Below are 26148 nucleotides of genomic sequence, written 5' to 3' on the forward strand. Positions count from 1 at the left end.
ACACGGCAAATCCTGGACAACTTCCACTGAGGCCAAGGCGACGGCGGACAGGCGCGGTTACACTGAGCAGAGCGAGCGAGCAGAGCGAGCAGGGCTGCGCGAAGGCATCAATGCCCGCGACTCGTTACGTGCGGCCCGTCGCGGGGCGGCCGCGGCGCGCAGAGCCGGGGGCCGGCAGTGCCACCGCTCTCCCGGCGGCCATTAAACCAGCCCGGCCATTAAACCAGCCCGGCCATTAAACCAGCCCGACACCGCCTCATCCGCCTCCTCTGCCCGCCTTATTTCCGTCTCGCGCCCGCCACGCGCCCGTCGCGCCACGGGGGGCGGGGCCAGCGGGGCAGCGTTTGGGGGCGGGTCAGCCGGGAGTGACGTCACAGCCGCCCCGGGTGAGGGGCGGGGCTGGCCGGGCGAAGATGGCGCTGAACAGGAACCACTCGCAGGAGGGCGGTGTCGTCATCCCCAATGCCGAGAGGTACCGCGGGGCCGGGGGGTCCTCTTCGCCCGCTGTCCTCACAGCAGGGCCGGGCGGGGCCGGGCCGGCGGGGCCCGAGGGTGGGAGGCTCCTGCTGGCGCAGCCCCTGTCCCCTGCCTGCCCGCACAGGCCCGGCGCGGCCTGGGGTCTGCGTTGTTAAAGGGCTCCTGGCAGGGTGGGAGCGGGCTGGGGCGGGCAGTGCGGGGAGCAGGCCTGGCTGGGGTCCGCAGAGCTGCCCCGTATTCGCCGCGGGAGCTCGGTGGTCCTTAGTGCTGCTCCAGCGGGCGTCGTACGTGAAGAGTGAGCTGCCATCGCTGTAAAACTCAAGGAATTGGGGGGGTTTTTAAGGTCATGCAGTTAGTGACGTCAGAGAGGTAGAGACCACTTAAGGTAGGAGTCTCGATCCCTTGAGTTCGAAGTAAGAAACCCTTGTTCCTTCTCTGTGCGGAGGAGCGCCTCTCCATGGAAGCACAGCCAGGTGCTCGACGCCTGCCCTCGCTCCAAGTGGGGACTGGCAGACTGGCTTAACGGGCTCGGGCTTCGGCTTGGTTGTGTTCGGGTGCTCCCAGCATCCTGGCAAGACACATCTAGAAACTGGAGGCCCAGTAAAGGATCGAAGTAAAAGATCAAAGGAGTTCGTTTGGAGCCGGTGGTCAGTAGGAAAAATACACTCCAAAAGTATGCTCCAAGTAGTGTTGAGTTTGTAGCTGACTCCTAATACTTCAGTCAAGGAAGTCCTTTGACTTGTAGAGCTCATGCTGGTTTAAAGGAGATCTCTCTGTCCTTTGAATCATGGGCTGCATCAAAAGCAGTGTGGCCAGCAGGTCAAGGGAGGTGATTCTGCCCTTCTGCTCCACTCTGGTGTGACCCTGTGTGGAGTACTGCATCCATCTGTGGAGTCCCCAACATAAGAAGGACATGGAACTGTTGGAGCAAGTCCAAACGAGGCCACAAAGTTGATAAGAGGAATGGAGCACCTCCCCTGTGAAGACAGGCTGAGAAAGTCGGGGCTGTTCAGCCTGGAGAAGGTTTTGTGGAGACCTGGCAACAGCCTTTCATTATCTGAAGGGATAATGAAAGGGAAGCTGGAGAGCAACTCTTCGTTAGGAACTGTAGTGATAGGACAAGGAGTAATGAGTTCAAACTGAAAGAGGGGAAATTTAGGCTAAACACTGGGAAGAAATTGTTTTTCTGTGAGGGTGATGAGACACTGGAACAGGGAGGTTGTCGATGACCCAAGCCTGGCAGTTTTCAAAGTCAGATTGGATAAGGCCTTGAGCAACCTGGTCTAGTGGGAGCAGTCTCTGCCCATGGCAGTAGGGTTGGGACTAGGTGACCTTTAAGGTCCCTTCCAACCCTTAACATTCTGTGATTTTATGATCTCAGGCCATTCTTCAAGGTGCAGCTTAGTCACAGGTGGGGACAGTCCACAGGGTGTGCAGCCCTCCCGTGACAGCCCTGGACAGGCATGAAGGTGCAAACCAGTTCAGCAGCCTAATTACTCCCAGTGGCGGTGGCTGCATGTTATTTGCTTGTGTGAGTAGCTGTGAAGGAGTAAACATGACAATGACTACATAGAAATTCTTCCCAGTGAGGCAAACTGATGTGAAACGCTGCTAAGGGACATGGCTGAGGAAGTGTTCTGGTAGGATCAAAGCTGTCAAGAAGCTGGTTTTATTTAGCTTAGAAGAAATGTTTCCCCCTTTGCATTTTGGAAATGGGAAGAGCTCTTCTGCCTCATCAGTCTTTCCCTTCCAGCCAATCTGAGAATCTGCATCTAGCTCAATTATGAAGTAATGTCCCAGTGGAATTTCTTGGTGAGGTTGTTTATTTCTCATTAAAGCTAGACTTTTTAATGTCTTCATTCTCAAGTAGGTGCATTTTTCAGATACATCTACAATGTCCTTCTCTTCCCTAAAGAGCAAACAACCTGAAACTACAGGGCTTTTGGTTGTTCTCCTATATGGTGGCCCTGCAGACTCCTCCTTTCCCCAAATAATTGTGCAGTTTCATGACTTTATTTGAATTCTACAGTATGCTGATCAGAATAAGGATTACTTCAGATGCAACCTGTTCCAGGCTTGTGCTAGTTTAGGGTTTTGTGATTTTGTTTTTTCATGCTCTTGAACCATAAAACACCTCAGCATCTTCTGCCACTGTAACATGCTGACAGTTTATCACCCCCGAGGCTCTTTGGTTTATTCTGCAAATTTTCTTACTGTGCGGTATGTTTAGGATCTGCCCCCTAGATTCAGTGACATACTTTTCCAAGATAACTCTTTAATTTTTTTTTTCTGAAAAGATACTTAATTTTCCAGGCACCTCCATACCCCTAACCCTGCAGTGTTCACAGTTCTCATCTGGCTTTGTGTCATTAGCAAACTCTGCTAATGTTCCCATAGATATCCAACAATAATATCCTTATTGCTGACATTACTGGCTCATTGTTTTGTTCCTTAGCGTGGTACTGTTTATTACAAGTACTTACTTAAGTCATGTGAAGCAGGGTCAGCAGAGGGAGTGTTAGTAAAGCCACTTCCTCAGTTTGCACAGTCAGTGCAGTGTTACAGCAGTGCTGTTTTCCAGTGCAGTGGCCTGGATTTGAGAATGGACTGCGGAGAGAGGATTGCTGTGCGATTACACCTTGGCATCAAGGGGATGGTTTCTGACAACTCAACCCTTTCTATTCCCTGATCTTTGGGCTGAGGCTTTTTATGTGCAGAGCAGAATTCCTCAGCCTGAATTTCTCAGGTTTTTTGAGACAGAAAGAGAAACTGTTATTTAAAGCTTCCCTTTGTGGAGGAGGAGCAGGGCTTGTCACAGGTGAGAGGATGAATTCTTCCACTCCACATAAATCATCCCTCTCTGTTCAAAGTCAAAATGGCAGGGCCCACAGCAGAACTTTTGGGATAATATTTAGAGTTTTGGCGTGCTATTCCCGTCCCTGTGTGATGAGGGTGTGTGTCAGAGCTGTTGCTGAGTTTTTCTCTCCAATCTGTCTGATTTTCTCCTGTAGTGTTCTCAAACAGTGTAAAGATGTGGAGCTCTCCTTCAGTGACGTGACAGGCAAGCCTGAAGTCTTCAAGGGCACCAAGAAAGGGATGCTGTATCTCACCCCTTACAGGGTAAGTCTGATGCCACCAGGGCTGTTTCTTTCTCAGGGGATGTTGTGAACTTAGACCAGAAATCTAGTTGGTGGTAGAGGTGATTTTTGTTGTGGAAGGAACCACTGACAGCACTAGGTAGGAAAAGGGAAGGTGGAGATAGGATAGTGCATGCCTGTGTTACAATCCCAATTCCCTACAAAGGCACATGCAGTCCTGGAAATCACTGTCTAGAGAATATATTTCATATAATGTGTCATTTAGTATTACTTTTTTTGAAAACTCTCATAACTTATCCTTCAAAGGCAGAACAATAAAACTATGTATCTGTGTGTGTGTGTTTTAAGTGGTTTATTATTTTGGAACATACGTGCTTCAGGCAAGTGAGCAATGTGCCATCAGATCCATGGGGGTTCTGCTGTATTAAAGCTGTGAAATAACACGATGCATATTCATACTAGGACTTAAGTTACCCTCATTTTGGATGCTGATATGACTAGAACTCCACAATCATCCACTATATCGAGTTCAAGTAATTCAGAAGTGCTCCCTCCTGTCTTGCAGGTGATCTTTGTGTCGAAGGGCAAGGATCCTATGCAGTCTTTCATGATGCCATTTTATTTGGTGAAAGGATGCTCAATTGAGCAGCCTGTTTTCTCTGCCAATTACATCAAAGGACAGATTCAGGCCGAGGCAGGAGGTAAGCGCCCGTGCTTTGTAGACTGAACTCTTCCCAAGTGTCACAAGAACTTTTTTGCTCAACACCAGACAGATGGCTTACATGCACAGGCAACACAGGGTAGCTGTGGCAGTGTAGCTGGTGTGAGATATCAGCTGAGATGACTCCCATCTCCTGAACTTTAAGGCACTGCTATTGTGTTACTTTCTGCCCCCAGACTAGGAACTGACTTTCACAGGATGACTTTTGTTTAATTGTGTAACTTCTGTCTTGCTGTAGATACCGTGTTTACCCAGTTTCCTCCTGTGCTTGTTTTTCTCCTGTCTTTGACCTGGAAGTGTGGCTAAATGACAAAGTCATGCTATTGACAGACAGAATTAGCAACCACTTTTGTTTTCAGGAGGTCAGCAGCCACTTACCAACTTGAGCATCTGGGGAGCTGCTGTCCATCTTTGATTTAGCTTTGATCCCAATTTGAGTGCAAAACTGTGTTAAGACTTACACTGGTGTTCATGACCAAACATGTGGAATTGCAAATGATAAACAGGGATTGAAAAGAAGTCTTCTGGTTTAAATTTCTTCCCTCTCCAGCCCTGGAATTAGTTTACGTGCATTTTCATGGCATCTGGAGAGCTTATACTTTTCGCTTTCTGTTCATAATAAGGTTTTAAAGTGATTGGGTTGTCTGAGGAATGTGGATCAGCCCACTTTCTTGTGCTGAAGTCATACTAAGACAGTGCTTTGAAAGAGGTGAATCTCCAAAGGGATGACTTTATCCACGATAGATTATTTTGTTATATTTCTATACTTTATTTCTGTTCTGTCCCCAAGAGACTATCTCTCTTTTTACTAACTTCATTGTTAGACAAGGAAGATAAATCTTATTTTATGAAATCTTTTATTTAAATGACATCTTTTACTTAAATGACCCCTTTTTCTTTTCTAAAAACACCAAAAAACAAAGCACCCCCTGGAAAAAAACCAAAACAAAACAAAACAAAAAGCCCTGGCAAAACAAAGCAGTCTTACTTATCTTGCAATACATCACCTACTTGAATTTTTTTTCTGAAAAATTATTATACCTCAGCATTTAATAACCTGTCTGAGGTTCTATGTGTCAAAGAGATTAAAAATGTTACATTTGATTTAAATCCTAGCTTGAGTTGCAGATCCTAGTCTGTAGTCCACTGAGGTCAGCAATAAAACTTCATCTGAGGGCTTTCGATTAAAATCCTCAGTGAAATATTCTATCTTTACACTGTGTTCATTATTAGGGTCTATTAAATCTTTCAGGGAAGAACAAAACAGCCTAGTATCTAGAGTAGGCTGCTTCTACATGACTATAACTTTTAAAGGGTGAAGAAATAACTTAGGGAAGTTGAGATACTATTTTGGGGGACATCTGCTAGCAGTGCCGTGACTTTACCTGGTAATAGGATGCAAAATAGTTTTGAAATAAAAAAGAAAAAATAATTGGAGTATTAACAATTTAGCTGTCTTGGCTGCTACTGAGGAGGTTAATAGTCTGTTTCAAATCCAATTCTCTCTCTCTCCTAGGTGGCTGGGAAGGGCAGGGGACATTTAAACTGACTTTCAACAGTGGAGGAGCCATTGAGTTTGGACAGCTGATGTTCAAAGCTGCTTCTAGTGGTAAGGGATTTTCAGAACCTGTTGTTCCCCCATGGTCAGCTGAGCTAGTAAGCAAATAGTGCTCTTTCTGAACTTCATAGAATGAGGGGTACCCAATACCCTCTTCCACAGCAAACTATTTTTTCTCTTTTCAGGGGAACTGTTGTTTTCCCTTCCAGTCCTTTTTCTTTAGTTCATCTTAGTGCTTTGTGCAGTCAAAATATTCTGGGGGTTGTGCTTCTGAGGTAGACCACCTTTTTCTGCAGAACCTTATTCCTCCTAGAAAAAAAAGTTTAAATATGCGATGGTGAAAAATTGATTCCCTTACCCATCCTCAGCTCAGTAAGATGGGGGAAGTTAATGTGCACATTTGGAGAGGGGAAAAATAGTTTTTAGAAAAATAATTTCTATTTAAAAGTTTCAAATGGGAGGAAAAGTACCTTTTTTTCTGATACAGTTTTTTTTTAAGAAATGTACATTTTAAAATGTACATTTTTTTCAGAAAGAAGGTTTAAAAAGAAGGAAAAAACACTTTACTGATGCTTGCTTTAGCGTGGTCTTTTCTTCAAGCAGTGGGAGGTCTTATGGTGGGACTGGTAGCTATGAGGTAATATTTTTGCAGCTGTTCCCTTTAACACCCTGTGACTAATGCTTTTCAAGCACACTACTATACCAGGACTATATAGTGAATCTAGATGAAGGGAAACCTTTTATTCTGTGCATTTAGTTGTAAGAGAAGATGTCTGGCTTACTAAACATGTGCTCCTTAGCTTCCAGTGGCGTTCCTCTCCAGAATCCCGGCTATGGCTATACACCTGTTCCTGGAGGTTATGCACCTGCCCCCGGGGGTTATTCACCTGTGCCAGGAGGCTATGCTGCCCCTCCACCACCAAACGGACCGTATCCTTATGCACCACCTCCAATGAATGCCTATGGACCTGCTCCACAGCCCATGGGATATCCATATGCCCAGACTCCAGGTTTGGAAGTTGTGTAACAATGACTCTGTTTGATATTAGCTGTAAAGAAATGACAGTGGTACAGTGAGGGTTACTGTAGTTTTGTCTCCATCAAGGATCCTTGTCCTTGAAAAAATCTGTCTCATACTGTTGATCACACCCATGTGTTGCTATAGTTCCAGCTATATGAAAATGTGGTTCGTAAGTTGTGCTGCTGCTTGTTAGAATTATTGACTGCTGACATGACAGGCATTAGCAAATTGTAAAATCCCTGCTGTCTGCATCCCTGCTAAGCCCGCCTAGCTTCCCTCTGGACACTGCTCTTCTCCAGAGCTAATGTGCTGCCAGCCTGTGAGCTCTCTTCCCCTCTGTCCCATTGCCACAGTCCAAAGCATCAGTCTGATGTTGTCTTTTTCAGGTATTTACCCGCCACTTCCAAACATGAACCCTGCGTATGTGCCACCTCCACCACCCTACTCCGGGCCATCTCCTGCGGGACCTTCAGCCCCCTCAGCTCCCCCATCCTGGGTGAGCCCTGGGATGCCAGGTAAATGGGACTGGGGGCTGACCAGGGTTCGGTTGCAAAAGGGCGCGTGGGGCCTTGGGCTGAGGGTGTCATGGGCACAGCATGGGGAACCTGTTGTTGCAGGAGCTCAAAGTCATCTGTGGGGAGCTGCTCAGCCCTGCAGCTGACTACAGCTTGAGGTCAGCCCTAGCCAGCTTTCCTGAGCTGCTCTGAATTTTAACCCAGCTTGCTGCAGTTCCTGTCAACTCTTTGGGCCTTTCTTGCCTCCTTGGAAGAGCTATGGCTGGGGAGGAGGCTCTGGGACCACTGCCTAAGATATTTAAGGTGGCTTTCCTTTTTTTTCAGGAAGCAGTAAGGCCATGGAAGCTGCTTCCAGTGCATATTACAATCCTGCCAACCCACACAACGTGTACATGCCCATGGTGAGTACTGTGCCTGGTCTGTAGCTGCTCCCTCCTCTGTCAGTGGCAGAGACAGTGGTTTGCTTTCATAACAATTTGCTTTCATACCTTCATGTTGAACATGCACAGAAAGTATGCATTTTTCTGGGAGGGAGGCATGGATGTTGGTCCCACGAGGAAGGCTTGCTAAATTTTCAGTCAGGAAAGGAGGAAGGCTTTAAGATTTGTCAGTAACAGCCATTTGTTACCTGTCTTATTCCTAAAGGCATAACAGAGAACAGAGAACATGCAGAGCTCTCTGCATCCATTGGGCGTGAAAGTGGGGAGAGTTAAAGAAAAACAGGTCATTTAAGGATGAGAGCATGTGGATTTCTCTTTCATTTTTTTTCTGGGCTGTATGGAGATGAGAAGGTCTCTTACTGTTTTGTTGGTGGAGCCAGTAGGTTGGCTGTAGCCTACACCTGGTACATGACAGTCCACCGGTGTCCTTCACTGCCTTGTGTGGGTCTGGCTGGCTGGAGGGTGATGGAGCAGCAAAACTGGCCCTCAGCCCAGGAGCTTTCTATCTGCTGGGTCAGAGCTATGAGCCTCAACAGGGACAAAGCCCTGGAAGAGGAGGGAGGATGATGGTTAAAGCAGATTAAATGGTTCATTTACAGTAGATCACTTGTTACCTGATTTTGAGGGGACCTTCCCTAGAAACATTATGAGAGACAGTGTATATCATGGAGCATAGCTGACACTAGAGAGGAATGGTGTGATGAAATGACAGCTTAAACTGTAGCACCTGGCTCTATCTGTAGCTCATTGCAGAGCAGTCATTTCTTGTGAGCCAAGCCTGGAAGAGCTTGTCATAAAACAAGCAGGGTTGTTGACTCTACTGTATCTCCTTCCAGGATCAGCCACCTCCTTATACACCTCCCGAGGATAAGAAGAACAACTAACAGAAGGAAATTGCAATCAGCCTCCCACACTCTCTCTCCCTGAAGACAACTTGGCTGTTAGTACCCCTCGAGTTAACATATCTCTGGATCTCTGTTTCTATATGATAGATGTAGTGCTGGGCAGCTGAGCACCTGCCCTCCTTAAACATTAAGTCAGTGGCAATACAAGGCAGAACAACAGCACTTTCCTGCTTATTTGCTTTATCTCATGGGGTCAAAGCACTAACCGTTTGCTCTGCCATTGGCTTGAGGAGAGAGATAGACTTCTTATTAAACCACCAGTATATCATATGACTAATCTAGGACTAAAATGTGAAGGCTCTGGGATCTTGGAGTAAAACAACTTGGAGTGCCAAACTTTTTGCTTCTGAAGCACCATCCAAGAGGAAAGGTGTAGAGAGCCATGAGGTTCCTTGCATAGATTCTTGGGTGTCCCAGAAAGGTGTTAAATTTCTTAAAATTCTAGCACAATTCAGCGTGAGATGGGACTCTGGAAATCCTGTATTGTGCTGGAAGTGTACAATTCGTGTCCTGGACTAACAGTCATGAGGTGATGACCTGGGAAGTGCATTCTAAGAGACACTGAAGCATTTGGCTACGCAAGAGGGAAGGGGATGGGCACCAACCAGCCTGCCATTGTAGCCATTGAGTAGAAAAGCAAACAAAGGTGTGCCACAGGCCAATGAGCTGATAGACTGGCAGGCATTTGGATCAGTCTTCCCTTCCCTGTCCTAGAAGCAGGCCCCATATCTGTGCAATGATCCTGTGTCAAGCAGCTGTTCTTCAAGCGTAATGGAGTCAAGTGCTGCACAGGAGGCTGCCTGCCTTGGAGCAAAATATGTTATGTTAGGAAGATGACCTGGCACTAGCCTTGTCAGCAGACAGGTCTCAGCCCTGGCTCCCTCTGCTGAGCAAGCTTGCACTGTGTGCTACCTCCACAGGGGAAAAATGGCCCTCATCTTTTCCTTTAGGCCCACATCTGAGCAACGTGGGCAGGTGGGCACTGTAATCCCAGAGTGGGATTGCTTAGGAGTGCAGTGTCCTCTCAGCTGGGAACCGCTGTCTGAGGTGGGTGTTACTATCGCTCAGCTCTCTTGCAGAAACTCTGGCTGCTCAGCCACAATCTTTCCTTTTTCCTTAGGACATAGTGCCATTAAACCTGCTCTGAAGAGAGTCTCTAGTCTGGTAGAGACCCTTGTGATCCTTTACTTATGGGGTGATTGTACTCCTTCCTACAGCCCCCCTTCACAGTGAGGGGGAAGGAGTGTTTTGCCTCTTACTTCCCTGTGTGCCAGGGCTCTCCTATAAGTCAGGTTTGCACAATTTCAAGCAGTTCCACATAGGGGGGAAGTAAATTTCCTTATCTATAAACACTTTTTAGGTCTGAGTTAGAGATATTCTAATAACTCTGTATTTAAAAAAAAATCAACCATGAATGTTTGTAACTTTTTGAATTGCACTTTAATACAGGAGTGTTGATACCTTTAGTTGCCTGTTCACTGTTGTGTGTATGTTGTGTTGACCTTAATTCTTGTATACTGCACAGAGGGCTGGAATGGGTTCGGTTGGTGGCATTCTCTCAGGTCAGCTGTGAGCCAGTCCTTCTCTCCCCCTGGTACATGCCTACGCTGGATCTGGAATCAAGTAACTGGAGAGAGGGAAAAGGTGGGGCTTATCCCCTTGCTGCCTGGGAAGGGCGGAAAGCTGGTTGGTGCCTTTGCTCTCATCCAGGTATCCAGAACTGGCACATGTTCATGCCCTCCAGGCAGGCACAACACTGCATTTAGCAGGGCTGTGTCACCACAGTGCTACTCACTACAGCTGTATTTGTTGCACCTTTTCTCTTAACATTTGCTGCCACAGGGAAGGCCTGTCTTTAAGAGGAGCTCCTCACTAGCAATTTTTTTCCAGTAAGGGAAAAATAAATATATGATAAAGGAAAATGGCACTTAGCTGTGGACTGTAAAATCTGTTTCCCCTTGTGCCAAGCAGTGCTGTTGCCCTGCTGAACATGATGTAACTACTGGAAAGCCATTTCCCACTCTGCATCAGTCCAATTTCTGACAGGAAAGCAGTTCTATTTCTTAGCATAGTTCCTGTTTTGAGGTAATGGCCCTGTAATCCTGCATTAACCACGCAGTTATAGCTAGCAACACTAAACAAACATGAGACAGAGTCTGTGATCTGCTTCCCTTTTATTTCAATTTATTTGCCTCAATCACTTCCCATGAACAAAGCCAGCTCCTTGTTTGTTAGCAAGTCCTTCCTTAATAGCACTGCAGTCACTGTGTTCAGTATCTTGATGCTGCACTCAGAGAAAGTTTCTGGAGGTGGCCGGAATCAGCCATTTGGTCCTGCAGGAACCAGAGTGGGCAGATGATGAGGAACCCTCCGGAGAGATGAACAAAACCAGAACTTTTTTTGCCTAATCTAAAATGTGGTATTTCCCCAGTCTGAGGCTTAATCTTGTGTCAGTGCCCTGGGCTGCAATCTTCATGAATGCTGCACCCCTCTCTGTGGGAGATGGGGTAGGCCATGTCATACCTAAACTCTTCCATAGGATGTGTGCTGTATGAAGGTGAAGCAGTTTTGAGGGCTTTGGAGTCTGTCCCACCACTCACTTCCAGTTTATTAGTGCAGGCTCCTCCTCAGGATGGAGCTGTGGATGTAGCTGCCCTTGGGAGAAGGAGGAGCCTTTCCCTGAGAAACTCTGAGTGTTAAACCTACTGGAGGACCTGAGCTGCCTCCTAGCAGGAATGTCCTTCTAGAAAGAAAAGGATGCAACTTGCAGCTTGGAGGCACTGGTGACCACCTCAACTTGAGTACTGGCATCTTCCCAACACCACTTCTACACAACATGCTATGGCTCTTCAGTTTTTGGTGCTGTACCACAGCATGGCTGCTGGGATCATGCATGGAAGTTTTTGCTCTTCTCTGCTGTAAACTGCTGCCAGAGAGGCTTTAATACAATGCTAGCATGGATGCTAGGCTGCAGTAGTGCTGGCCTCTAGGATCCTGGCAGCAGGATCAGGCCTGCAAGTAAACCTCTCTGCAGAGCAACCATCTTGGCCTCCAGAAGTTCTTGGTAGTGGTGGGGGTAGATGGGAGGGATGCAGCCACAACTCCTTACTCTAAGCCAAGCTGATTATAGCAAAAGAAAGGCGACCAGGTTTGATCCTTGAGATTAACGCCATTGCACATTTGGGCCTGGGGAGGAGAGGGGTGAAGGGAGAAGGGGGTGTTGCAACCCTAGGAGATAGTAAAGCATCCAAAGCCCTTCTACAGGTACAGTTCAAACAGCCCCTGCAATGGCAAGTGATACCCAGCTCAAAGCAGGGAAGTTCTCAGGTGTCAGAGCTGACAAACTCCAACAGTGGCTGGACTCTGCTTATATGGCATCTTCCACAGGAGGATCTCAAAGGGCTTTGCAGTCACTGAGGAATTATGCTCTGCACACCCCTAGGAGGCGGGTAACAAGAATTCCTGACTTACACAGACTGAGCAGACATCATCAAGCTGGTATTAAGGAATGGTGTCAGCAGTGCTGGGCACACCAGCAAAAGGCACTTGTTCAGTGAAGAGCCACGTGTCCCGGGGTCTCCCAGCTCACCCCGGCACTGGCCCACACCCCACCCACTGCACCTCATCACAGGAGGATGGGGCGGAGACCCTCGCCATGGGCTTGCTCTCTGACCACATGCCAGGGTTGCACCGGGAGTGCCGTGGGACGGAGATACCACATCACCACCCCTGAGGGGTTAATAACAACTGAGAAGTTGTCTCCTGTCTTTAAGCCACTGATGATCTTCCCGCTGTACACGTCTTGTACCTGGAAGAGAGAGATTTCCACAGACCTTTCATCTTGGGGTCCAGCTGTGGTCACTGACATAGCATAGCAGGACAGGGCACAGTAGTAGGTAACAGGAGGGTGACCCAGTGGGCAGCTGCCCCTTCATCCTGGACGCACAGAGTGTGAGTCCTCCCTCCCACTCCTCCCAGAATGCATAGAGAGCTGGGAAGAGGGGGATCCAGGTGCCATAGGGCTGCCCTGCTATGCAGTGTGTCAGTGGGGCTCACCTCATACACAGCATCCTCAGGGAAGTGGAGCTTGGCAAGGCTGGTGGTGTAGAGGAAGGGCATATCTGTCCTTCGGCTGAAGAAGACGAGGGTGCTGGCAGCCTGGGACAGTGGGCGCAGAAACACCTCGATGAGGGTTTTCTCCTAGGAGTGGGGATAGGTGGGTGAGGCAGAGCTGCTGGGACCAGCACTGGCCCATAACCTGTCTGACCTTGCCCTGTGGGGCTGCTACGCCAGCAGGCCCCCAGCTTTCACAGCTCTCCTGCTCTTGTTTCTCTGCATCACTTCCCTCTCCCTCCTTACTGTGATGCTCTGTGCTGCTCCTGTCTGCTCTCCCAAATGCATCTGCCTTGTTCCTAACCTTGACAATCCTGCGCCCCTGAATTCCCAGGGGGTCCTGGTTGATCTGGATCATCAGGCGGTTCTGCAGGATCTCCTTAGCACTTGGGGAGATGGTGCGGAGATCCGTGGACATGAGGAGAGGAGCTGCCATCACTGTCCACAAGGCCATTTGAGAACGTGACTGCTCATAGCTAAGGCCAAAATTTCCAATGATGAGCTGGAAGGGAGACAGTGAAAAGATGTGAGGCAGAAAAAGGTTAGAAATTTGTCTGTTTGTCACCCTTGCTGATGCTGCTTCCTCCTGGGAGGGAGCTTGCCAGGGAAACCTCACACACACTTTCGCTTCCTCTTGAGCAGTCCACCACCAGGAGATCCCACCTCTGCCAACAGCACACATTCAAATGCACTCACTAACACCCTTCATTTCACCAATACTCCCCCTCAGTCCGTGCAGGGAAGAAAAGAACAAGTGGATGACTTGTAAACTCAAACAGTGAAGGGTTCATTGCAACCATGCAGTTTTCCCAGAGCTTAGCCAAGGGCAACACCAGCTTTGCCTCTTTGCAGCAACAAGACTCCTGCTCTTGGCACTCATCCTTTGCCCTGCCCATAGAAGAGGATCTCTGGAAATCCTCATCCCCAGACAGAGTCAGAGCACCCACCACCCAGCCGCACCATGTCCGGGTCATTCCAGTGACCGGGGCCAGCTGCTGGCTGCAGCACGTCCTGGTTTGTGAAGAACCAGTCCAGGATAGAAAGTACACTGTCCCAGGAGTCCTGGATGTCATCATAGTTACGCCACAAGTTGCAGACCTCTGCCAGGATGGTGTAGTTCACCTGAGGAGAAGAATGGGGTCAGGCAGCAGGGAAAATGGAACTGGTCTGCAAGGTGAGGGAGAAGAGGCAGCCCAAACTGCTGAGAGCTGCACTGTCCAAAAAGTGTGTCAAAGACAGAGGGATCTGGAGAAGGGCAACATCATGTAGGGAGGGAGGACAAAGTCATGTCCCAGTATGACTGGGCACATGCCAGTATGATAGGATGTCTGGCAAAGCAACCACAGAGGCCTTGGGGAAATATGATCAGCTATCAGCTACAAGAGTGAGGGGAGCTTGGGATTGACTCAAAACGTGAAAGAGGAAGTACATGAATGCAACCAATTCTCAAGAAAGATATATTAGGAGGAATATCCTGTTTCAAGCACTGAAACCAGACAGGACCTGTCTCACAAGAACAGACTGTCAGGAGCAACTCCACACCAGCTGAGTAGGGTGGAGATGGCATACCCCAGGGCCTTCTTCCCACAAACTCCCCTCACCTAGCCACGCTGGGAACCCCAAACGTTCCCAGATGCCTGGCAGGGAGGCTACATCCCCTCTGCAGCACCACCCAGGGGCAGAGTGATAAGCAGGGTGTAGCACCTGGCTCCTGTGGCTCCAACAAGAGCTCCCCCAGCACACGGGGGACACAGGAAACTGCCACTGGATAGGACAACCCTCACCTTGGGGGGGAGCCCTCCCTGGTATGCTGGCCAGCTGCAGGAATAGACGATGGGGCGGCCTGTGGCGTTCAAAGCCCTCGCCATTTCTGGGTAGCCTTAGGGAGAGAAGATGACAACTGATGAAGAGGGTGGCTGGCAGCAGCCTGCGTCCCAACAGCAGCCTGTATTGCAGCTCACCCAGCAAGGGGAAACCCAGGCCAGCATGGCTTTCTGCCTTACACCAGCTCCAGGGCACCCAAACTCCCTCCGCTTTGCCCAGGAGTTGCAATAGGAGACAGAAGGAAAGAACCACTTGGCCAAATGTTTCTGCAGATGGCCAGCTGCCCCAACCAGCAAGGGAAGAAGTACCAGATGGCCCATGAGCTTTTACCCTTTGCTTGCTCGTGTTCTGATGAGTAGCACCCATCCAGCTTTAGCATATCCACACCCCACTCTGCAAAGGTCTGGGCATCCTGCTTCACATCGTCCAGTGTGGTGCCCGGGTAGCCCCCACAGGTGAGGCTGCCCAGGTCGCCGTAAATGCCCAGCTTTAGGCCCCTGGCATGGACCTGTAAGGAGAGGAGAGCTGCAAGGAGTGGATGCGGGGATCCAAGGTGTCTCCCAGGTGCCAGGGTCCTCCATCCCCTCCCAGTTCTTCCACCGTGGTGGCAGGGAGACACAGAAATCCCCACAAACCCCAGCAGGCACTCACATAGTCAGCCAGAGCCCTAATTCCACTAGGAAATCTCTCAGGATCGGGAACCAGCCGTCCTGCCGCATCCCGCTGCTTGGCAGACCAGCAGTCGTCAATGTTGATGTACTGGTATCCCAGCACCCTCCATCCATCCTCTGCCAGCCGGTCTGCCATCTCAAAGAAGAGCCTCTCGCTGTGGGTTGAGGGGACATGGCAGGCTGAGACCCTGCAACCCCTGTGCCCCACTAGCTGTGGTAGTCAAAGGGATTTGGGGTTAGCTGGGGACTCTGGAGGGTTGATCGCTGCTGGGCTGGGCTATAGGAAGGGCTCCTGTTTAAACCCCGTCAGGGTCCCGTTCGTTGACCTCACCGAGGGAAAGTGTTTCCCGACACGTCGCAAAGCCTGGCCACATCCTTCAGCTCCGGGGGCTCTCCAGCCCAGCGCCGGGTGCCTGAGTCCCCCGCCTCCCACGCACATACACCCGGGATCCCAGGGACACAAATGCTGCCAGAGCTGTCGCAGGTCTGATGTCCGACCCGACCCTCACCGCCCCGCTGACCTGATGCAGTTGTGGGGATCCGCCCGGCAGTCCACGTTGCAGCGGAACCTCTCCCAGGCCAGCCAGCCCATGGGGGGAGTGCGCGCCAGCCCGTTCTCCAGGGCCACGGAGGGCAGCGCCAGGGCTACGGCCACGGCCACGGTCAGGGCCACCCCGCTCGGCACCATCGTGCCCACCGCTGCCGCCGGGGCACAGAAAGACTCTTCCGTTCCCGGCCCGGCCCCGTTCACATGATGCCGCCCACATCACCTGACTGCCTGCCCCCGCCTCCCGCCCGGCCCGGGGCCACCGGGACCCGCCGGCATGGCACAGCAGCGTCCTGCGCCCCACAGTCGGGGCATCCCGTTCATATCGCCCCCCCCCGCACTGCTGCACCCTGTCAATATCGCACCCCGTCCGTACTGCACCCCACTGCTTGCTGCAACGCGCAGCTGCTGCCCACCAGCACCGCGCCCAGCCGGTACTGCACCCCATTGCCATCGCACCCCATTGCTGGCACCCTATCACCGCCGCACCCCGCGGCTGCTGCATCCCAATAGTTACACTGGGAGTGGGAGGTTTATGTCCCCCCGAGGTTGGGACCCCGCAGGAGTGTCGGGAGGAGCGAAGGGGTGCGGGAGGACGCGGCTCCGGGCAGGCTGCGGTGCCCCCCGCCCCCCGCTCCTGCTGCCGCCGGTGGGGCGGTGCTGCCGGCGCGGCGGGACGGCCCCAGCGGCCGCAGGAGCCCTCCCCCTCCCGCGGCCGGGGCTGGGCTGCCCCGCACCGCACCGCCGAGCAGGAGCGGCCGGAGGTGAGCCGGGACGGGCCGGGACCGGGAGCCCTTGTCCCGCTGTCGGGACAAGCTGGGCAAGGGACCGCTGGGCAAGGGCCAAGTGGCGGCGGGGCCGGGACCGAGCGGCGGCGGGGCGGGCGCGGGGCCGCGGGGGTGGGAGGCACACGGCGAACACACACACGGAGGGGCACACACGCACACAAAGACACGCCGCCCGATTGCACAGGCGTGCGCCCGCACACAAAGACAGAGCCCAGCACTGCACACTGCGACCCCCGCAGCCCCCTCGCATCAGGGCTGGTGAGGGCCGCCCCGGCTGCCCGCAGCCAGAGTGTGCCGGGCTGGAGGTTCCCCAGGGTGCCGCGCCGAGGATAGAGCAACCCCGAGGAACCGCCTTTCCTTGTGTCTGATCGGGGTCTTGTGCATTTTCATACCGGGATCCGTGCCCCCAGATCCTCAGCCCTGCCCCGCAAGCCCTGATGGGGGAGAAGGGCTCCGGGAGGGATTCTGGAGGTTGCTCAGCAGTAGGGAGCTCCCCACGACCGGATCTGACCAGGGAGTGGTGGCTATGGTTTGTTTTCTGCATATTTCTGTGTGTGGAGTTTTAGCGGTTGGACATCCTTTTGCAGTTGTACAATCCACAAAGGCTGTGCTGGCTCTGTCCTTCGAGGCTCTGTCCTCCTCTACGTGCCGAACCGCCTGCCATAGGGCCTCTGCAAATGGGACAGTGACAGCTTCTACAAAGCCTCTTTTTTTCTTTTTAATAAAACCAAAACAAAGCCTCAGGAGCCAGAAAACAAACCCATAGGAGCACTGGCCTGAGCTGGGATGGAGTTCAGGCTTTGAAGCTAATGCATGTGCCCCCAGTTTTGCCACCATGGCTTCCAGAGCTGCCTGCCTGCGCTGAGGACTCTGGCTTTCTGGGGTGGGAGTGGTGCAGCTCTTAGCTCTTTTGGTCCAAACTGTTCTGGTTCATGACTCCCTCTCTGCCACCTTTTCTTCAACAAAGGATGGGGCTCATCACAGTGAAGCTTTGGAGACCCTCAACGAGGGAGCAGCCCAACCAAGGAAGACAGCAAGGGATTGCAGTCTGACCCACACAGCTGGTATGGCACCTTGCACCCCACTGCTGGTGAACCTGCCAGGGCTGAGCGTTCTGCTGCCGGGAGGGCTGTTGGGAGTGGGTGGTCCTGCATGGAGACAGGCAGTGGGGAGAGGGTGCTGAAATAGAAGTTTCAGACCCCTTGGGTCTGAAACATTCTCCTTTTCCTGCCCTCTAATAGAGAGCAAAATGAATGCCTTGCAGACACAGAGGCCAATTTCTTTGATGTGCCCCATAAAAAAAACAGCAATGTAGGATACTCATGGAATAAGAAATTAAACAGCGATGTTGGCATTCCCAGAGAAGGCAGGTGTCTTGGTGGTGAGGCTCTGATGATGACCTCCTCTTTGCAGCAGTGAGGAACCAGCCTGCCCTTTGTAGGGGTGCCTGCTGGATTAGATGCTGTCCTGCATTGCTGGCTGCTGGAGTCCTGCTTTTCCCTAGGGGCAGGATCAGGCCTCTTCTGGTGGGGCCAATGACATGTTCCACACACTGAGACAACTTCCCCCTCTCTTCCTCTGCTCCTAGGCAGGGTGATGAAGCTGAATGAGCGAAGCGTGGCCCACTATGCCACCTGTGACTCACCCGCTGACCATGCCGGCTTCCTGCGCAAGCGGGTGGAACGGCACCACCACCATGCCCACCACTACAGCACCTCCTACCAGCGCCGCTGGTTTGTCCTCAAGGGCAATCTCCTCTTCTACTTCGAGGAGCGGGAGAGCCGTGAGCCCGTGGGGCTGGTGGTCCTGGAGGGCTGCACCGTGGAGCTGTGTGAGGCTGCTGAGGAGTTCGCCTTTGCCATCCGCTTTGACGATGCTGGCGCCAGGGCTTACGTGCTGGTGGCTGACGGGCAGGCTACCATGGAGGCCTGGGTGAAGGCACTTTCGCGGGCCAGCTTCGACTACATGCGGCTGGTGGTAAAGGAGCTGGAGAAGCAGCTGGAGGAGGCTTGCAAGAGCTTGGCCGCTTGCCGCAAGTCTCCACGGAGGTCCTCCTCCTCTGGCAGGAAGAGGCATCTCTCCAACCCAGCCTTGCTGCCTCTCCAGGAGAAGCCTTCCATCCTGGAGAACGGTTACTCCACATGGGGTAGTGGTGGTTGTATCCCCGATGGGGCTGCCTGCCCTGACCATGATGGGGGGCAAGCAAAGCCCCCACCTCTGCCTCCTCGCCGGCGCTCGGCCACTGGCAGCGCCACAGGGTCCCCAGCGCCTAGCCTCTCACCAGCCATGCTGGAGAGCCCAGTGTCACCAGACACGATCTGTTTCTCCAAGCTGCACAACTGGTACGGGCAGGAGATCGTGGTGCTGAGACGAGAGTGGCAGGAGAGGCAGAAGAGGGGACACCTGTGACTGAGGGCGCAGGACGCAAGTCACCAACCAGCTGATGCCTGTCAGCCTGTCTCCCACATGGGAAGAGCAGAGCAAGGGACTCAGTGGCTGAGTGTGCAGTGTGTGTATGCTTCAGAGGGTGTGTGGGAGGGATCCGAGTCTTCCCCAAACTTCATGTTTCACTTCCATGAGGCTTTGTACAGCCGGAGTGTGTAATACCAGGAGAGCCACCTCTGAACTCTCCTCTGCTGGTGATATGAGGTGTGGAGGGGGCCCAAATCAGCATGTATGCAACAAACCTCAGCCAAAAGGCTTGGCCCCTTGCCGTCTTGGCGGGCATGCTTCATCACCCACCTCTCATTCACCGCTTTTTTTTGGTTTTGTTTCTCAGTGTGGAAGTTTGCACGGGTCAGCGTTTATTATTATTATCTGTGGTCTTGCGCCAAAGTCCTTCTGCTTTTGTTCTTTTGCTGCAGATAAGGCTGGGCTCTTATGAAGTGCCTCCAACGGGCCACTGGCCCTGGCATGTGCCTCCAGCCTTGTGCCTCTCTCACCACAGGACATGTGTGAGCCACTGCAGCTGTGGCTGGCCCAGGAGCTGGGGCTCTTGCGTTGTCTTTTTTTTTTACTTTTCTTTACTTCTTTACTGACACTTCTTCCAGCTAAATTCTTCAGGATGTGGATATCACGGGCTTGCATCTGTCTCTTTGTGTGCTCACGCTCAGCAACAGGGCTGAAATGGAGACACAGAGAGTGGCCTGAAGCAACAGCGAGGACCAGGAGCTCCCCAGGGCTTATCTGGACTCTGTCAAGTGGTAATCAAGCCTGTTACTATTTCGGGCTCGAGCTTTCCCTGTTCCAAAACAGGGATGCTAAAGCCTCTTCACCTAGCCAAGAGTAAATTGCTCAGCCTTTGTTCAGACCACAGCTCCTGCAAAGTGCCATATAGGGCTCAGTCAGCTCATTAGGCTGCTTGCCCAAGAGGGTGTCCAGAGCCACACCCTTGCTGGGCCTCTCGTTGTGGCTCTGCGCAACTCCTGGCAGTGCTGCACAGTCAGAGGAGAGGCTTTGGAGGAGCAGGGAAGAGGAGAGAGCTGGTCTCGGGAGGAAAAGTGAAGGTGTGGGAGTGATTTACAGGTAGCAGTGACTGTGTGTTGGTGGTGTCTGGGCTTGCCTCTCTAGCATCGAAGCCATATCGCTGCTTTCTACCAAGCCAGCACTTGGCCTGCCTGTGCTTCCCTCTGACTTTGTCTCAGCATTGCTTGGCTGATTCCTGTAGCACATCCCGTCTTCCCAGCGGGCTGGGAGGGCTGCAGGGAGGCATGCCTGTCACCTCACTGCAGAAACAGACTTGTCCATCAGTAGGTCAGAAACCTTGGCCACAAGGCAGACGGTACAAGTAGGTGGATGCCAAGTCCAGGGACTAGAACACCCTGGAGTTGGGGTTTATAAATCTCCCTTATCCCCTTGGCAAGGGCTGTTTTTCAAATTAAAAAATATATGTGAAGTAGTCATGTGCTTCCTATCTAAAAATGGAAAAACCTGGTTTTATTGCCCTGTTTTATTAAGGAGCCTTGCTGGGAAAGCAAAAGGCCATTCCAGGTCATGACTGGCTGGAACCTATTTTGCTTTTTTGGAGTTAAATGCACTCAACTTTATACTTTGCAATAGCCAGTAGAGAATGCCAGTGCAGAAATCAAATTAATTCCAGTAACTCTTGGTGCCTTTGAAAATATAAATCTCTGGTAGTTTTGGATGATGAGCTTCCAGCCTCCCGTCTAATTATGGCTCAATGGTGTATTAGAGGAAATCTAAAATCAGATCTTAGCAATATGACTTCAGGCAGTGACAGTGTAACCTCCACTTACAAGTGATGCTATCCAGTCCTCTCCAGTTTGTGCCTGTATTTCTTCACAGTAAGGATCTTCAGGTTTGGGAGGATTATTTTTGTTCTGTTTTGAAGTGAAAATAGTTCAGAAAAAGCAGGAGCGGGTGGCCATGGGTCAGGCCCCAGGCTCTGTCAGCAGCCCAGCTGGTTGGACAGAGGGGTCAGTTCTGCCTCCCTACCTGCAGCTTGAAGAGTTCAGTACTGCAGCATTCCTGGCTGTGAACCCATTCCCTTCCCCATGCCAGGGCAGCAGCATCAGGGAATCACACTACCTAGTGCCTCTTTGCTCTGAGCGTGGGTATTTTGGGGCCAAGGTCAAATTTGTCAAGCATTTTCCTGTGGTTATTTTTTTAAAATGTAATACAGAGAGAAAAATATTTCCGATGTCTCAGACTTACATAAGGCAGTTTGACGGTAAAGATTTAACTTCTGAAACCAGTCAAAATGTAGTGGCAGTTCCTACAAGAGATCCAAGAATTGGGAACGACTTAAAAAAGAAAACAAATTAACAAAGCCGGTTCTGTCAGAACTGGGACTGAAACAGTATTATTCATTTAAGGGCAGTTTCACTTTTAAGAAGCTGAGTTTGTTTTAATAAGCCAGGATTGTACTCATAACACTACTAAAGAGCTTATATTTAATGCTTTAATCTGTCCCATTCAAATGGCACAATTTCCACGCTACCTACCTTTGCGTTAGCACATATCCCAGCTAAATCCTAAATCCTGCAAATGAGGCTCTGCGCTCTGCTTTCTGTCTAATCGCATTTGGAGTAATTTTGTGTTTTATTCTGCAGCACTGACAAGAAAATGGCTGAATCCTGATCCGCATTTGTGCTCAGCCCAGCTGTCCATGGGCCTTTGCTAGGTTTCCAAAGCGCTGTGTGACTTTGGATGCACTTGATCGGGGCTTCCTCACTGTTCCGCTCTCATAGCAAGGTTGGCCCTTTTCTGCGTAAAAAGAGCCATAATTGGAGTCATGCCCAAATTTGTATGGGAATATGGGGTTTTTTTAATGACTGTTGCTGCTTGCTTCATTAGGCAGGAAGCATCTGGGTGCCCCTCTGCCTCCTCAGAGATGGAGACTATCAAACCAGCCCAGCTGAGAATTGGTTGTGCTGGTAGAGTCTTTGAAGCAGCTCACAGGCTGGAGGTTGGGATTTCAGGTTCCTGAAGTTGCACATGCTGCTGGCTAATGGAGCATCCTGTCTGCAGGCAGACATCATTACAGGAAAGGCAGAGAGTTTTCACTGCACATCATCCCTGGCAGCAAAATAAGACTAATTGCCACACATGGGTTTTTCTCCAGCCATTCAGGTTTGGACTGTTTCACCTCTGCTTCCACTTTCCCTTATTAATTTTTTAAAATAGAGAATGTCTGGGCTGCACAAAACAGGTTCCTTGGCATAGGGGGAGCTGAATGCTAAAGCTGAATGGGTACTTTTCTTAAGGTACTGAATTTAAGATCCTTTTCTAAGAGTTTTCTTTAGCGTAATAATGCAAAAGCAATGAGAGAAAAATGCTAAAATTTAAAAGAAGACTGAAAGACGGAGGACAATTCTATCATGGCCTTTGTAAGCTATGGCGAGAAGGGCTCCCAATCCTGCTAAAATACTTGATGAAATCCTTAAATTTTTTTTCTGAGGCTGGCATTTAAGATTTAAACCCGTGATATTATTTCTGCACATCTTTTTTGTTAAACTGTGTTGATGTTTTCCACTGAATCCAGGTCCTAGCGGCAAGAGTAACCTGAAGTTTTTCCCCGTGGCCACTGCTAGCCATTTGGTGGACAATCCTGACCGGGATCAGACATTTTCTGTTACAGTAGCTACTGCATTAATTTGGGGGGGGGGGGGGGGGGGGTGGGGAGTGACCCCTCCATCTTAACCTCTCTCGACTGCCTTTGCAGAGAAGCTTAAAAGAATCCCCACTGAAATGCACGTGGAGTTCCCGTGTCCGGGGCACCTCGGCACTACCCATTGCGTCCTATCCGCACAATTACCTGGCAACACTACGAGCAACCCGCGGGGACACTCCCGCCTTCCCAAGGGCTTCTATTTTAGGTAGGACGGCGTGTTCTATTTTTTAGGAGACGGTTTTGCATGCGCCTTTGTTTTACACGCGAAACTTGTATTATACATTTCATTACTTTGTTAGCGTTTGTTTTACACGCGAAACTTGTATTACGAATCTCATTTAGTTTACGTTGTTCAGCGTTTGTATTTTATGCTAAATAAACCGGTTTGATTTGTAGCCCGTGAGCCCCTCCGGGAGTGTCTGCAGGGCCTGGGCATTCCCGCCTGGCGCGGTTTTCCCGGTGGAGCCCTCTCGGAAGGGGTGGGAGGCTGCCCGCTTCCTTCCCTCCTCCCGGCCACCGGGGGGCCCCCCCGACCGGGAAAGGGGGCGCGGCCCCGCCTCGCGCACGCGCAGCGCCTCTCTCGCCGCCTCTTCTCAAGCCTCGCGAGATCCCGGGTGACGCCCGGGCTCAGCCGCGGCTCAGGGCAGGCGGGACGATGGCGGCGGCAGCCGGGCGGCTCTTGGCGGCGACGGCGGCTCGCTCGGGGCGGGCGGGCTGGAGCGGGCCGCGCGGCGCCTCGGCCGTCTCGTTGGTGCCCTCCCGAAGCGCCACCGTCACCCGCAGCGGCGCCATTTTGCCCAAGCCGGTTAAGGTGAGTGAGGGGCGGGCGGGTGGGGGCGGCAACGGACGGCAGCGGTAGCCAATCGGTGCGGGCGCAGCTGCTGTGGGCGGGGTTGGGCGGTGAGTGACAGAGCCTGGGCCAATGAGGGGAGCGACTGTAGGCGGGGCGGGCACACGGAAGCTCGGCACCGGGAGGGTGATGGGGGCGGCCCCGCGTCCCCCGAGCGGGCCGGCGCTGGCCCGGACCGTGTTCCCCCGAGAGGGGCGGCGCTGGCCTGGCTGTGCTCGGTGGGCAGTAAGGCGGAAATCAACACCCGCCTGCGTACACCCTCTGCCACCGGCGACCGCTCCCCTTGCTAAGCCACGGGTGTTCCCTGCCCCGGACTCCCCGCGGATTCCAGCTCCCTGGTGTTGGAATGTTTATAATACTATAGTACTCTAATAAAGGACGATGCGGTGACGGGGGTTGGCACTAGGGACGGCAAAGCGTTCCTCCCGCCGCTTCCCGGGCCCTCCGCGGGCCGGCGGAGCCGGGAGTGTGCCGGTTCAGCCGAAGTGCCACTTGCTGGTAAAGATCCACCTTTTCCAATCGACTCCTTGCAGACGCCCTTCGGCCTCCTCAGAGTGTTCAGCGTCGTGATCCCTTTCCTGTATGTTGGTACTCAGATCAGTAAGAACTTCGCAGCCTTACTTGAAGAACATGATATCTTTGTCCCAGAGGATGATGATGACGATGATTAAAGGGTATGTCACTAACTGCACCGTCAATCTAATTATTTGTGCTTCCCGTTTGGCTTGGGGCAGGGAGGAGAATCTCAGATAAGGAAATACAGACAGCAACAGCTCAAAAGGTACATTTGCAGTTAAACACACGGACACGGATTTGCCTTTGGCTATGAACTTTTTAGTTCTTTTATACCAGAGTAGGCCAGACTGGTATCTGTGAAATCTTCACACCATACATTCACTAGAAATCAGAGTAAACTGATGGAGTTTTAGATCTTGTCAGTTGAATCAGAAATAAACTGTAGTCAGTGAGGCTCTATACTGCAGACAGAACAGAGAGACTTCAGTGTTACTACATTATGCATGCAAAGAAGGGCAACAGAGCTGGTGAAGCAGCTGGAGCACAAGTCTTATAAGGAGCAGCTAAGGGAGCTGGGGGTGTTTAGCCTGGAGAAAAGGAGGCTCAGGGGACACCTTACTGATCTCTACAACTACCTGACAGGAGGTTGTAAAAAGGTGGGTGTTAGACTGTTCTCCCAAGTAACAAGTGATAGGACAAGAGGAAATGGCATTAGGTTGTGCCGGGGGAGGTTTAGATTGGATATTAGGAAACATTTCTTCACTGAAAGGTTTGTACAGCATTGGAACAGGCTGCCCAGGGAAGTGGTTGTGTCACACTCCCTCGCGGTATTTAAATGATGTGTAGATGTGGCACTTAGGGACACGGTTTAGCAGTGGACATGGCAGTGCTGGGCTAACAATTGGACTCAATGAACTTGAAGGTCTTTTCCAACCTAAATGATTCTATGATTTTGTTCTACTTGTTTACCTGTTTAAAAGCTTTTTGCTAACTCACAGAATGACTGTTTTAAAAGAGAGTCACTTACTGTCTGAAACTCTGATATAGGTGAACAATTTAAGAGAATTCCAGAACCCATCAGAACTGTCTGGTGGGTGTTACAACATTGATTTCTGAGTAGTTGGATCATTCAGAGTCATTGGAGAAAGAAAGAGTCAAAATAATTCACCTCTGTCTGCACTACGCTACACTTTCTACCATTTTATGTTATTCTGTTTGGCTTGCCCTTTTGTAAAGATTTGACTTTGGGTGTATTTGATTCTTTATAGAACAAAGAAACTGTTTTAAAGATGTTATTGTAAACAGTGTTGCTTTGTAATCGTTTTGGTGGATGTACTCCACTTGATAAGGGTGTTTTCCAGCATGCACTGTGCAGCTAAAAACAAAGACTTAAAAGATTGTAAACACTGCAGTGGCCAGTTGGAAACCTCTTTTACCTAAACCCCACCTTGTGTGGTTTTGGGAGGAGTGTTTCTGAAGAGTAACAGCTTGTTATTCTATTTGCAGCACAGTAACAGAAGAACAGAAGGGAGAAAGCCATTGACAAAGCAATGATTCCAACGTCTGTCACCTGTTTTGTCCTTCCTAAATGGGACGGGGGGCTTTTCCCCCTTTTGCCAGTGAGTGTCCTGTGCATGAGGGAAATCTGTAGATCAGGGTTGAAGGAAGAGCACTGCATCCTTGCAGCCCTTGCACACGCTCACCTCATCAAAGACTGCTTGGATGCTTTGAATTAGCAATATGGAAAACACTTAATTAAAGATCAAGAGATTGAGATGTATGACTTTGGTCTTGTGTTTTTATTCATGTGGTGGGGAAAAAAATGTGCCTGTGTACTAGCATTTGTCTTAACCTTTCTCCTCTGTCTGTCTGTTCCAGTAAGGAGGCTCTCCTGATATTTATTTCCTCTTGTGAGTCCTCTCTGTGAGCCCTTTTCCCCAGGGGAAGCAGCAGCCCCACAACACAGCCCCA

At 50.9% G+C, this 26148-nt stretch overlaps 4 protein-coding genes across 5 annotated transcripts; 3 read left to right on the top strand and 1 right to left on the bottom strand.

Moving 5' to 3' along the window:
• The first annotated feature begins 364 nt into the window (after nt 1–364).
• WBP2NL (WBP2 N-terminal like) lies at nt 365–10201 on the top strand. Its single transcript, XM_027722644.2, has 8 exons — nt 365–472; nt 3489–3597; nt 4141–4276; nt 5813–5905; nt 6655–6864; nt 7262–7390; nt 7715–7791; nt 8667–10201. Exons 1-8 carry the CDS (start codon nt 414–416, stop codon nt 8712–8714), a joined length of 861 nt encoding a protein of 286 aa, XP_027578445.1. The 5' UTR covers nt 365–413; the 3' UTR covers nt 8715–10201.
• A 691-nt stretch (nt 10202–10892) lies between these two features.
• Nucleotides 10893–16069, bottom strand: NAGA (alpha-N-acetylgalactosaminidase). Its single transcript, XM_027722637.2, has 8 exons — nt 15865–16069; nt 15324–15498; nt 15003–15180; nt 14633–14727; nt 13809–13970; nt 13153–13350; nt 12792–12935; nt 10893–12543 (listed from the first exon to the last, which is right to left on the bottom strand). Exons 1-8 carry the CDS (start codon nt 16029–16031, stop codon nt 12361–12363), a joined length of 1302 nt encoding a protein of 433 aa, XP_027578438.1. The 5' UTR covers nt 16032–16069; the 3' UTR covers nt 10893–12360.
• Nucleotides 16070–16177: 108 nt separating this feature from the next.
• Nucleotides 16178–19507, top strand: PHETA2 (PH domain containing endocytic trafficking adaptor 2). Of its 2 annotated transcripts, none has more exons than XM_027722645.2 (3): nt 16178–16654; nt 17646–17742; nt 18267–19507. In XM_027722645.2, exon 3 carries the CDS (start codon nt 18275–18277, stop codon nt 19085–19087), a length of 813 nt encoding a protein of 270 aa, XP_027578446.1. In that variant the 5' UTR covers nt 16178–16654; nt 17646–17742; nt 18267–18274; the 3' UTR covers nt 19088–19507. The 2 variants fall into 2 exon arrangements, with proteins under 2 accessions (XP_027578446.1, XP_039247344.1); XM_039391410.1 differs by having other exon boundaries at nt 18271–19507.
• A 3904-nt stretch (nt 19508–23411) lies between these two features.
• Nucleotides 23412–25957, top strand: SMDT1 (single-pass membrane protein with aspartate rich tail 1). The gene is made up of 3 exons (XM_027722647.1): nt 23412–23622; nt 24195–24335; nt 25684–25957. Exons 1-2 carry the CDS (start codon nt 23467–23469, stop codon nt 24330–24332), a joined length of 294 nt encoding a protein of 97 aa, XP_027578448.1. The 5' UTR covers nt 23412–23466; the 3' UTR covers nt 24333–24335; nt 25684–25957.
• The last annotated feature ends 191 nt before the right edge of the window (nt 25958–26148 follow it).

This window comes from Pipra filicauda, unplaced genomic scaffold (assembly GCF_003945595.2).
Source record: "Pipra filicauda isolate LSUMZ 115617 unplaced genomic scaffold, ASM394559v2 scaffold95_size2449627_pilon, whole genome shotgun sequence".
In the NCBI taxonomy this organism is placed as follows: Eukaryota; Metazoa; Chordata; class Aves; order Passeriformes; family Pipridae; genus Pipra; species Pipra filicauda.

What these genes read in the sequence shown, in the direction of transcription:
- NAGA (XM_027722637.2), bottom strand. Translation starts at nt 16,031, where the DNA reads ATGGTGCCGAGCGGGGTGGCCCTGACCGTGGCCGTGGCCGTAGCCCTG. An exon ending in TTAGGGCTCTGGCTGACTAT is followed by an intron (nt 15,181 to 15,323) that starts GTGAGTGCCTGC and finishes CTCTCCTTACAG; the next exon opens with GTCCATGCCAGGGGCCTAAA. An exon ending in AGAACACGAGCAAGCAAAGG is followed by an intron (nt 14,728 to 15,002) that starts GTAAAAGCTCAT and finishes TCTCTCCCTAAG; the next exon opens with GCTACCCAGAAATGGCGAGG.
- PHETA2 (XM_027722645.2), top strand. Translation starts at nt 18,275, where the DNA reads ATGAAGCTGAATGAGCGAAGCGTGGCCCACTATGCCACCTGTGACTCA.
- WBP2NL (XM_027722644.2), top strand. Translation starts at nt 414, where the DNA reads ATGGCGCTGAACAGGAACCACTCGCAGGAGGGCGGTGTCGTCATCCCC. An exon ending in GATTCAGGCCGAGGCAGGAG is followed by an intron (nt 4,277 to 5,812) that starts GTAAGCGCCCGT and finishes TCTCTCTCCTAG; the next exon opens with GTGGCTGGGAAGGGCAGGGG. An exon ending in ACAACGTGTACATGCCCATG is followed by an intron (nt 7,792 to 8,666) that starts GTGAGTACTGTG and finishes ATCTCCTTCCAG; the next exon opens with GATCAGCCACCTCCTTATAC.
- SMDT1 (XM_027722647.1), top strand. Translation starts at nt 23,467, where the DNA reads ATGGCGGCGGCAGCCGGGCGGCTCTTGGCGGCGACGGCGGCTCGCTCG. An exon ending in TTTTGCCCAAGCCGGTTAAG is followed by an intron (nt 23,623 to 24,194) that starts GTGAGTGAGGGG and finishes GACTCCTTGCAG; the next exon opens with ACGCCCTTCGGCCTCCTCAG.